Source organism: Manis pentadactyla, chromosome 4 (assembly GCF_030020395.1).
Source record: "Manis pentadactyla isolate mManPen7 chromosome 4, mManPen7.hap1, whole genome shotgun sequence".
In the NCBI taxonomy this organism is placed as follows: Eukaryota; Metazoa; Chordata; class Mammalia; order Pholidota; family Manidae; genus Manis; species Manis pentadactyla.
Genome location: NC_080022.1, coordinates 77555898 through 77567301, shown reverse-complemented (window position 1 = coordinate 77567301; position 11404 = coordinate 77555898). Strand labels below are relative to the sequence as shown.

Genomic DNA, 11404 nt, shown 5'->3' with positions numbered 1-11404 from the left:
CCCGCCTCAATAGAAAAGAGCTGTTCCCCAGAAAAAGGCCTTCAGAACTGCAACTAAATCACAGATTTCAGCCCAGCCCTTGGAGACTTTAAGGGCCATTTCTACCATCATTCTGCACCTAGTCACGGAAGCCATGCCAGCAACTCAGATTCATAGGGTTCTTAAAATGGTAATTTGGAGTAAAATGTAACTCAAAGAACTTTGAATCATTCATTAGCACCTTATAATTACTCTGCTAATTAGGTTGACACGGCACTTAATCAGGAGTAATACGCCGTCTTGTCACTGGCACTTCCCATTACTCTGACATTCAACAAGAGACAGGTTGGAAACGTCCTAGAGAAAATAATGCAAGTTGATACCCTCCGACGAGACTTCACAGTCATGCCATGCTCCAGGTCCCAAGTGGATCCACAGTGACTGTTTCCTTTCCAAATGAGCTGGGCAGGGGGTTGGGAAGAGAAAGAGATTGATAGAGAACTGGCTGGAGGCGAGGCGGGAGGACCCGCTGCGGACCCGCCACCCGGGTTCTCGAGCCTCATGCCAGCCTCATGCGGCAGTGAGCCGGGGCTGCCCTCTCCACTAGAGAACGCTTGGGGCATTATTTCCCCCGCTCGTAAGAAAGTAACTGGCCAGGCATTTCCTCCAACACAGGCCCTGGTAGGTGACCAGGATGGGTCCCGGTTTTGAGCAGCTGGCCCTTCCCTCGCCCCTCCCGAATGTGCCGGGTGGACGTGGACCCCGCTCCAAACCCCTCAGGGACTGGCTGCCTGGCTGGGCCAGAGTCCGGGCTCTGTGGATCAGAAATCAGAGCTCGGAGTCGCCTGCCTACCCAGAGCTCCGGCTGCTGGAGTCACACACTTTCTCGTGGGTTCCTTCAGGGAACCCCTTCCTCTGCTCTCAGTGTCCTCGGATTATTCAAGCGCATGTTTGGGGATGCTGCGAGGGCGACCGAGATGGAGTCTAAAGGTAAGTGGCCAGATTCCTTTTCCCTTCCTGTCCTCTTTCCCCTCCCTCACAGGACTTCTCAAAAAAACGGGCAAATCGTTACTAATCTGTCCCCCCGCCCTTTTTTTAAACTTCTTTGGTTCCCTTCTGTAGTCTCCGTCTGCCTCCTTCCCCTCTGTCCCTTTGCCCTCACGCGTGATTGTGGACACCAGGATCACTGTAGGACTAGGTGGTCGGCTTTGGGCAGCAGGCAGAGGGATGTGCAGATTCTCAAAAGAGCAGCGGGGCACGAGCAGCGCGCGCTGACGGCCTTGTGAGCCGCGCGCCCATTGGCTCACGGTACGTCGGCGTCGCTCGCTCGCGCGGGTGCAGCCAATAAGAGCGCGGGGCCCGGCGCGCTGCCTCTGCGGCGGGGGCGCGGACCAGGCGCGGCGCGGGGAGCGGTGGCGACAGTGGCCGTGACGTCACGGGAGGGGGTCGGCGCCGCCCGCTCGCTGCCGGATTACAAGCGAACGCGCCCGGCAGCGGCCGGAGTCGCACGGCATCGCGTCTTCGCTGCTTCCTCTGCCTGCACCTGCTTCTTTTCCTCCTCCTCCTCCTCCTCCTCCTCCTCTTCCTCCTCCTCCTCTTCCTCTTCGTGTTACCGCTACCACTGCGGCTGTGCCTGCTTCACAACTTTACAAGAAAGTTCAGAAACTCGGCTCCGGGGCGGCCGAGTCGCGCGCGGCGGCCACCTCGGGGAGCCGCCGGGGAGCTCCGAGGGTGCGCTGCCGCCGGGGCTTCGGGGTCGCTGCACCTGTGGTCCGCCGCCGCCGCTGCCGCCTGCTGCTAGCAGACCCAGGCGGTGGCGGCAGCGGCGGCGGCGGCGGCGGCGGCGGCGTTGGGGTCGCCTCACTCCGCCTGCGCCTTCGCCTGGGTCCCCCGGGCCGCCACCGCCGCCCCACGTGCGCGGTCGTTCCTGGAGCTCAAGCTCCGTGTTTGCTCAACAATTTTTCTAACTTTCCCCCTCCTTTCTTCGTTTCTTCCCACCCCTACTTTTTGCATAAGGGAAAAAGTGTCGAAAGTGTCCACGAGTGCCACCTCCCAATTATTTTTTCTTCCCTCCCCGCCCCACTTTTTTTTTTTTTGAAGCGGCAACAACATTGTTTAGTATTTATTTTGTTTTACGATCGATAGCTTCCTTTGCTTGGTCGGGGCGGCTGCTGAGCGGCGGAGTGGCGTGGACCTCATGTAGAAATGACAACAATGGAAGGGGCCAGCGGGTCGAGTTTTGGAATAGACACGATTTTGTCCAGTGCCAGTTCGGGCAGTCCCGGCATGATGAATGGAGATTTCCGCCCGCTCGGCGAGGCCAGGACCGCGGATTTTAGGAGTCAGGCCACTCCGTCCCCCTGTTCGGAGATTGATACCGTAGGAACGGCGCCTTCTTCTCCCATCTCGGTCACCATGGAGCCCCCGGAGCCGCATCTGGTAGTAGAAGGGCCCCAGCATCACCACCATCTCCACCACAGCCAACAGCCCCCGCCGGCGGCTGCGGCCCCCACGCAAAGTTTGCAGCCTTCTCCGCAACAGCAGCCGCCGCCGCCGCCGCCGCCGCCTGCCCAGCAGCTGGGCTCGGCCGCCTCAGCCCCCAGGACTTCCACCTCTTCTTTTTTAATTAAGGACATCTTGGGCGACAGCAAACCTCTGGCGGCGTGTGCACCCTACAGCACCAGCGTCTCCTCTCCCCACCACACCCCGAAGCAGGAGAGCAACGCAGCACACGAGAGCTTCAGGCCAAAGTTCGAGCAGGAGGACAGCAAGACCAAACTCGACAAGAGGGAAGATTCCCAGAGCGACATCAAATGCCACGGTGAGTCGCGCAACCTCGGCTCCCTCAACATCTAGCTTCTCCTCCTTCTGGTTCCCTATCTCCCCTTTGGTCTCCTGCGAATCTCTGATAGGGAGTTATTCGCGGAGCTTTTCTAAGGCGATCCCGGCGCAGTCAAAAACTGCAAACCGTAAGGGAGGCCTAGGCGTGCGATTTGGGGACTCGTCCTAAGTTCTGTTTATTGTTACATTCTACTTCTCAACCTTTACCACCATCCGGATCCTTTCCTTGTTTTACTTTATTTTAATTTATTAGGAAGGGGCAGCGGCGGAGGCGATCTGACAGAAATACTTTCGTAGATAAAAGGAAAAGACTTGCGATTTTTCTAGCCAAAACCTAGGGAGTGGGAATTGGGGGAGGTGGGAGAGAGAAACAGGCTCAGCTAGCACGCTGTCTAGGAGTGTGATCACAAAGTGGTGTTTATTCTTTAATGCAAATTATTTCATCCCTCACCCAACCATGTTTTTAAAACACCATATTAGGACTTAGCAGATTTAACGAAAGAAAAATTTCCATGTTGACTAACACAGCAACTTAAAAAAAAATTAAATAGTGATTAATATAAGAAAACCCACATGGTAAAAACGTATAATTAGTTTTTTAGTTTTTTAAAGCACTCGTCTTACCCCATGGCCCCAACTGAATATTTTATTTTAGTAAGATCTTTGTTTTCTTATAAGTAATTGTAGGGAGGTAGCATGATAAAATTTTATGGAATTGGATTTATCTATATTTGTAAAATATTTAGTAATTGAAACTGTCCTTCAACTCCCGTTTTCCATTTTCTTCCATACAATTTTCTCATACAATTTCATAAATAAGTGTTCCAGTCTTTGCATGACAAACGAGTATTAACATACCAGGAGAGCTGTTTTTTTCCTTTATTGATAAGTTGATTATTATTATTAATCTTTGCTATCCCAGGGAAACATGTGCACTGACTGTCTGGAAGGTAGGATATTGGCTCCTCATTTTACTATTATAGCATTAGCATAATAGTGCCCAAAACAGATGTACAGTCTGGTCTGGCGATTTTTTGTGCACCAACCTCCCCAGTGGGTCAATTAGAGAGATTATTGTTCTTCCTGCAGGGAAGATCAAGGAGCACAGCAAAAACGGGTACAAACAGAGAGGGATTGACATATCGATTTCCCAGCATTTCAGTAAAAAAACCTAAGTTGACAAATAGAATCCGGAAATCTCTGGGCTGTCACCTGGATGGGCTCAGTGATTTTGAGCTCAACTCTGTCTGGGTGACATACTCTTTCTGAAGCTTTAAGCGACCGATGCAAACAGCTTGCAGAGAGCTTGATCCCATTTCACAACATTTCACAAGTGCATTTGAGAAAGGAAAACAAATGCCTATAACTTTCAGTAAACAGAAATAAGTAAAATCAAAATGATGTCTCCTGCTCAAAGGGAAAAAAAAAAGTATAGAAAGATCTTTTGAAACTGCCAAATCAGAAAAAACAAAGTCGTAGTGAAAACAATAAAGGAATGGAACAGGGTCTCCCCGAAGTCAAAGGAAACAATAACAAAAGGACCCTATATTGTAAAGTTATTTTTTTTCTTTTTAACTTCCGAAGAAGGGAAATTTGTTTTTTAGGACTCTTTTAAGAGCTCCACAGACTCCACATTCCCCAGCCAGAAACTGGTCCTCTCCTCTCATACTGGCTACCGTCCAAGTGTGTATGTGAGGATGGTGGCAGACTGTAGTCCCTCTGAGGCCAGTGGCTGGCTTGGGAATGTGGAAGTGTGTGCCAGGGGGTCACCCCACCATTCTCTACTCCTGGCTACCTTACGCTGTGTGTGGGTTTCTACTGTAGGAACAAAGGAGGAAGGAGACCGGGAGATTACAAGCAGCCGAGAGAGTCCCCCTGTGAGAGCCAAAAAGCCTCGGAAAGCCAGGACAGCTTTCTCCGACCACCAACTCAATCAACTGGAGAGGAGCTTTGAGAGGCAGAAGTACTTGAGTGTGCAGGACCGCATGGACCTGGCAGCTGCGCTCAACCTCACAGACACCCAGGTTAAGACCTGGTACCAGAACCGCAGGTAAGGGAGGCTGTGGGGGAGAGCAAAGGCGTATGGCTATCCGGATCAAGACCACAGCACTAGTCTTCTTCCGTCCTGGCCTGAGGGCTCCAGGGACTCAGAGGGCCTGGACAGGGTGCTTGGGGGCCTTCAGGATGAAGCAGAAATTAGCCATACCCAGGAGGTGAGAGGGATTAATGGGCAACCAGTTTGGAAAATTTTGCATTTTAAAGTACCTTAACATATGCTATACTTCCCCTCTCAAAACTGAGTGTTTGGAATTCCTCCAGTTTGCCCCCAAATCAAACAAGCCATACCTTTTCAAATTGAGACATCTGTGCAGCTGACACTCAGGCCTGTAGAGCCTGTAGGCTGCACTCTTTGGGCCTGCCCCTAGCTGGGTCCAAATGTCTGTATAGCCCACCACACAGCCGGACTATTTCAGTCCTGGAAGAGCCGCCCCACTGGCCTCAGCTTAAATGGCCGGGTCAGTAGCTGGCTAGGCGTCAGGAATGAGGGTCTGTTCCCCATACTAGCTGCCTCAGAGCCCGCCAGAAAATGCTGCCTCCATTGAAAGGAAATTAGGAAAGAGGCTGGCAGCACTTGTAGGCGAACCAGGGCAATCTGAGGCTTAGGTTATGCTATGTTTCCAAGCCTGGTCATCGTCTCCCTTGTCTCAATTTTCTCTCCCCCTTCTTTCCACTTGTTTGTCTTCTAATCGTCCACAAGTGCATTTGGAAATGCCTATCCAGTTGTCATCTTTACCATAATTTTCTGTCTCATTACATACGGTTTCAGCCACCCTAATTCTGTCAGAAAACATTACTGTCATTTGTAGCCAATTTAAAATGGGAGACATGTTTATTAATTTGGCTGGAGCTGCCGGGTATGGATGGCTCACTAGCCCTGGGCTCCTTCTTGGGGCATTTGAGCAAAGGCCTGCTGGCCTCTTCCTAGTGGGCTGCGGTGGTGGGGGAGGGAGGAGATGCAGGAAAACTGATCGCAGGTTTTAATTGTTACTCTATCCCAGAGGAGAAAAGACCTTGAAATGCATTTTTCCCCTCCTGGAATGGCCTGATGTACTGTCACCTTGGAGAGCCCTCCCTCAAACGAATTCCGTTTTGAAACCTCTTCACCTTCCTACCCTTAAGCCCCACCTGCTGTAAGGTCCTGATGGGCTGATGAGAGATATGTGTCTCTACAGCCCGGGGTCCAAAAGAGGCAGAAGTCTGAAGCCCTGGAGTCTCTGTGTCCCTTTGTTTACGGCTTCTCGTTCAGCCTGGAAGAAAGGGGGCGGAGCAGAGAGCAGACCTTCTGAGATTGCTTGGGGGCCACTTGGGGAAGGGAATTAGAGGAGGAAGCCGATCACCTATAGAAAAAGCTGCCTCAGTTGGCCTCCAGGAAAGTTTCAGGAAGTAGCCAAACTATAAGGGGGCAGTAGTAGAGCAGATCAGGAAAAAGCAGCAGTCCAAGCCCCTGCAATTTCATTTATGAATGTCTCAGACATTGAGGGAGAAATTTACAAAATTGACTTGGGTTTGGGTCATTCTGTGAGCTAGAGGACAGCTCTCAATCCTCCTGTCTCCTGAGCAAGAGAGAGTAAGAGAGGGCGAGAGAAGGGGCCTTGGTGCCTGGACAGTGCCCACCCTGCGGGGGTGTGTGTGCACACCGCTCTTTTTCAGGACCAAGTGGAAGCGGCAGACGGCGGTGGGCCTGGAGCTGTTAGCCGAGGCGGGGAACTACTCGGCACTGCAGAGGATGTTTCCCTCGCCGTATTTCTACCACCCGAGCCTACTGGGCAGCATGGACAGCACAACCGCCGCAGCGGCCGCCGCCGCCATGTACAGCAGCATGTACCGGACTCCTCCCGCTCCGCATCCCCAGCTGCAGCGGCCGCTGGTGCCCCGCGTGCTCATCCATGGCCTGGGGCCTGGGGGACAGCCGACCCTCAATCCCTTGTCCAACCCCATCCCAGGCACTCCGCATCCCCGGTGAAGAACGCGCGAAGGAGCTGCAGCCCCTTCTCGGCCCCGCCCCGCCCCACAGCTGCCCGTCCTCTCCCTGCGCCAGGTCTTCGTGCCTCTCCAGCCAACCGAGAAGAGAGGAAGGTGCTCACCGATGGGCGGTGATGGGGGGGGTGCGCAGAGAGGAGCCGGTCATCCGCTCTCCATGTCCCCACCCCTAGAGGCAGGGCTGGAACGCTTCCCCACAGCAGTGGGACTGGCCACTGGCGAAAACGCTGACCCCCACACAAAGTGCGACCAGTAAGTGAAAACATCAACAAAAACAAAACCTCAAGTTCTTTTTAAAAATGATTTTAGGGACATGCAGGAGGGAGGGAGGGGGAGGGGTGAGGAGGGAGCCAAGAAAGCACGAAGAGGAAGCCGCATGGGCAGAGAAAACTGTAGATGGACAAGCCAGCCTCAAATTCCGAGGCAGAGGGCATTGCTGTGGACTTTGCGTCTGTCCCAGAGAAAAGAGGAGGGTGACTTGAGAACTTTGCACTGATTTCTCATGACCTTTTTTCTTTTGGAAAAGTGGCATGCTCCATAATAGGAAAAAAATGTACATTTGAAAGACTGAGTGATAAGTGATATATTATATTTATTATATGTTGTCCAAAAGAGAGTCACTTATATACGTTAGTAAAACGTTTTTCTTTTCATGTCTTTTTGATTCAGTAAAATACATGCTTAGACAAAAATATAGATTTTTTTGTGATTGAAAATTACAAAAATAAAGTTTATCTTTTTTTAACAAGTGATGAAATTCAAGGGAGCTGATTTTACTAAAGCAGAGTGTACAGATGAAATGTGTGACTTGATTTAGAAAAAATAAATCCCTCCCAGAATATTACGAATTTAAAAACTCTGTAAAGATGTTTGGGTTGACTTGTATAAAAAGAGCTCCATTTTTCATGCTGGCCTCTTCCGAGCCGTTATTTGATATGTGTGAATTCCTTTCTTTTTAAGTGGATAATTTCAGCGCAGCCGGCGAAGCCGCGGGAGAAAGTGTATGCTCGAAGGCTTTTGGTGCTGGCCAAGTGGGCGGCCAACTTCCCCTGTGGCCCGGCCTTGCAGCCCCAGCTGAACCGGGCGTTCGCCCCTCCTCCTTCTCTTAGGGCTCCTCCCCAGGCAGCGAGGGTCCAGAACGCTGGTGGCTAGCCGGTGGACGCTTTGCGGGCCTTGCAGATGTTCTGCAGCCCGCAGCTGGGCGCCCACTCTGCGGGACAGCCTGCGAGGGTGAGGCTGCAGAGTGCGCAATTAGGACGCCCGGGGGACTCAGAGAGGCCTGGCTAACCCTCATCGCGGCTTCGATCCTTGCCCTCTCATTCACCCGCGGGCAACCAGCCCCCAACCTCGCTCAGAGCCTCATATCCTAGTGAGTTCCCTGTGCTGAGATGCTTGGAGATGGATTGCAACTATGGCCGAGGCAGGCATGCCAAGCTTTTGTCCATGTCCCTGGATGGGTTGGGGCACACAAAAAATGAGAGGTTCTGCCCAGAGGGTGGAGGATGACGGCTGCCTGCTTTAGGAGTGTGTGTGAATGAGTGTGTAAATACTGATAGCACCTCAGTGAGAGCCAGACTTAAGCCACAGGACACCCCTCTTCCCCCAGACTGGCTTCCCACCAGGCTCAGCACTCAGGACTCTAAGAGGGACGGATTGAATGGCAGAGGTACAGATAGATCCCAGGTTGCTCCCACCTTCTTCAACTCCAAAGGCGCTTCCTGAGGAGACAGAGATTTGGATCCCCCTTCTGGGTATCCTTATATCTCTCTATTCTTGCACTGCCCTAGTATAGTGGCAAATGGGTAAGACTCGTAGCTAAAACACATCCAGATCTGTCCTCCAACTTTCTCTGATGTTTGAACCTTAGTAGAGTTAAAAACACTTAAAAAATATGTGAAGTGCTGTGGGAGTGTGTGTTGGGGTGGGAAGGAGGAAGGGAAGAAAGAGAAATACAGGAGGAAATTGCCTCTAGTGACTTGATCAGACATTGGCTAATTATGGATTGGTTTGCAGATTTCTATCAAGCTCATCAATTTGCTTTAAAAATGGTCTTAGTCTTATGTGATTCTAATAAAAGGGTCTGGACTAGTCCTTGTCATTTTCTTCCCACTGAGCTGGGCCAAACTCAGACATCTGGGGTTGGCTGTGTCCAGTGGGAATGCTGAATGCCAGGGCACTCAGCAGGCTCTCTTTTTTCTACCTTAGCTGTTGGTGGGTTTTACATTAAAGTTAAAATAGTTTGAAAATTATCTGCCTGGGCCTAAAAAGGCACTTCCCAAGGCTTGAGGGTGCTACAGCTTCTGTCTGCACCTGTCCAGGGGCTGGTCAGCTTTGGACACAAGGGGACCTGGGAAATCACTGGAGTTCACACATCCCAAGTTCCCTACAAAGAATGGCCTCAGGTCCAATTGGGAAAAACACATAAACAAACCAACAAATACAAATAAGGCCATAGCACCCATCTGCTACCAGCAACCTGCCAGCAACTCACCAGCTACTCTGCCAGGAAGCCTGCCTGCTGCCCCTTCACTCTCAAGGTGGAACATGGACTCTACTGGTGGGCAATACAGAGGGAAGCACTATGTCTACAGAGCCAAGGTTTCTTAATTAATCTCATATTCCACTGCAACTAGCAATTACTCTAGATTCACCAGAGTCCTCCTAACTTGCTTTTCTTCAAAGTCATATTTTCTTTCACCCTCTAACAGTGCAGCTGAAAGTGTCAATTTCCCTTCTAAATTGTTTTGGTTACTTCCTATAGCATAGACATTGGCAAATTGGGTGCTGGGGAGGGGGTGTGCCTCCATGAAGAAAGTTAACTGCTAGATTCCTTTTTCCATTCATTTCTTCCACAGCAGTACTACACAGGGCACCTCAGCAGGTGCCCTTCTATCCAAACGTCCCCAGACAAGTGCATAAAAGTCTAATGAAAATCCAGGCCTTTCCCTCAAAGGGGGCCTTCTGTCCTTCCTTCCCTCCGAACAAAGCTGGAGAGTTGCCTAAGAGGTGAGGACTGTAATTCCATGCCTTCCAATAAGAAAGGAACAAGATAACAGGCAAAGGTCTTTTCTCCTGGGAGAACAAGAGTCAGTAATAGAGGCCCAGAGAAAGGCTGTCCCTAAGAGTCTGCTCCTTATCTTTCCCCCACCATCAGCAGGTGTGGGAAGGGCACTCCACGGTTAGACTCCATTTGGATTGTTCCTTTGGTTAAAAGTTGGGGATTGGCAAAATAGGGACTTTCAGTGGCAATCTTTCCTTGCTGCAGAAACACAGGAAAACAAACTTGTTCAGGAAGATGTTTAAACACCCACAATGGCCCCCGAGATTTGCCTACCCCAAGATCAGCTCTGGGACCCCATAAAACGTAGCACAAATCTGTAGAGAGTGTAAAGAAGTTAACTCCCCAGCTGGCAGCCAGCCACTTTAGCCCAAGCCAGCAATTTCCAATGAGTTGCAAAGTAACGATTGCTGCTTGCCTCTAGGCCCCCAGTAAACAAACCTACCACCTTATATCAGTTTATTTTTGCTCCACCCCTTAAAATGAAAGCCCACACGATGGCAAATTAGACAGCTAATTTCCTCTACTGCAAATAAAACGTTTACACTCAAACCAAGACTCTTTCTCCCTGCCATCTGACTCCTGCCGACGCAGCCCTTCCCCAGGAGTCTGCCGAATCCCACTTCCCCTTTTTAAACAGCCGGCTTGTGAGTAGTTTGTTTTGTTATATTTTTTACTTTCTAAAAATATTTGGAAAAGCTCTCCCCAGGGCTAGGGAAACTTTAGTTCCTGTAAAGCCACGTGGTTACAAAAATATATTGGAAGAGTGCTGCTTGGTTTTCTAAAAAGACAGGCACTGATTGAAGTCAACATGCTTGGCAAAAGGTTTTTGCCACTGGTGGGCACAGTCAAGGGTGGGGCCAAGCCTCTGAAAGAATTGATATTTCCTCCATAGCTCTGAATCCTTGGTGAGGGAAAGCCGGTTTACCCTGTGCCTTGGCTGTTCTAGAGAGGTGTGGGCCGAAGGGTGAGTGGGAGCTTCTCCAGGGCTTACCCCATGGACTCTGAAACAGTGCCTGTGGTTCCTGGAGTCTCTCACTAGGTCTCTGTCCAGTCCGACTTCCTTGGCCAGTTGCCTCTTTCCTCGAAGCTAGGGCATATGGCCAGGGCCCAGTGCTCTTCCCTTCTTACTTCTGGCAGGCTGAACACCTCCAGGGCTGAGTAGGGGTAAGTGTTGGGGTTGAGGTGGTGTGCTTTCAGAGAAAGGGAGGGATCACTGGCCTCTAGCATTGAAAAACCAGGTCAGCTGTCTCGGGGCGAGGAGCTGACACAGAAGGGACTTTAGTCCGGCCCCCCCAAACCCCCATTCCGCACCTCCCCGCTCCATACTGCTGAAGTTTCAAGGTCTCTGTCAGTCCGAGTGTTGCTGCGTGGGCTATCTCGGCCCACCTCGCATTCCGTTTCCTCTCCACCTTTCCTGGTCTCTGCCCCCGGGACCCCCGCTCCCGGGTTCTCTCCCAGCACCACAGACAGCTCCCAGGGCGT

General features: G+C 51.2%; 1 protein-coding gene across 1 annotated transcript; it reads left to right on the top strand.

Annotated features, from left to right (window-relative positions):
- The first annotated feature begins 887 nt into the window (after positions 1-887).
- On the top strand, positions 888-6939 carry BARHL2 (BarH like homeobox 2). The gene is made up of 4 exons (XM_036889223.2): positions 888-969; positions 2125-2800; positions 4645-4870; positions 6532-6939. Exons 2-4 carry the CDS (start codon positions 2185-2187, stop codon positions 6842-6844), a joined length of 1155 nt encoding a protein of 384 aa, XP_036745118.2. The 5' UTR covers positions 888-969; positions 2125-2184; the 3' UTR covers positions 6845-6939.
- The last annotated feature ends 4465 nt before the right edge of the window (positions 6940-11404 follow it).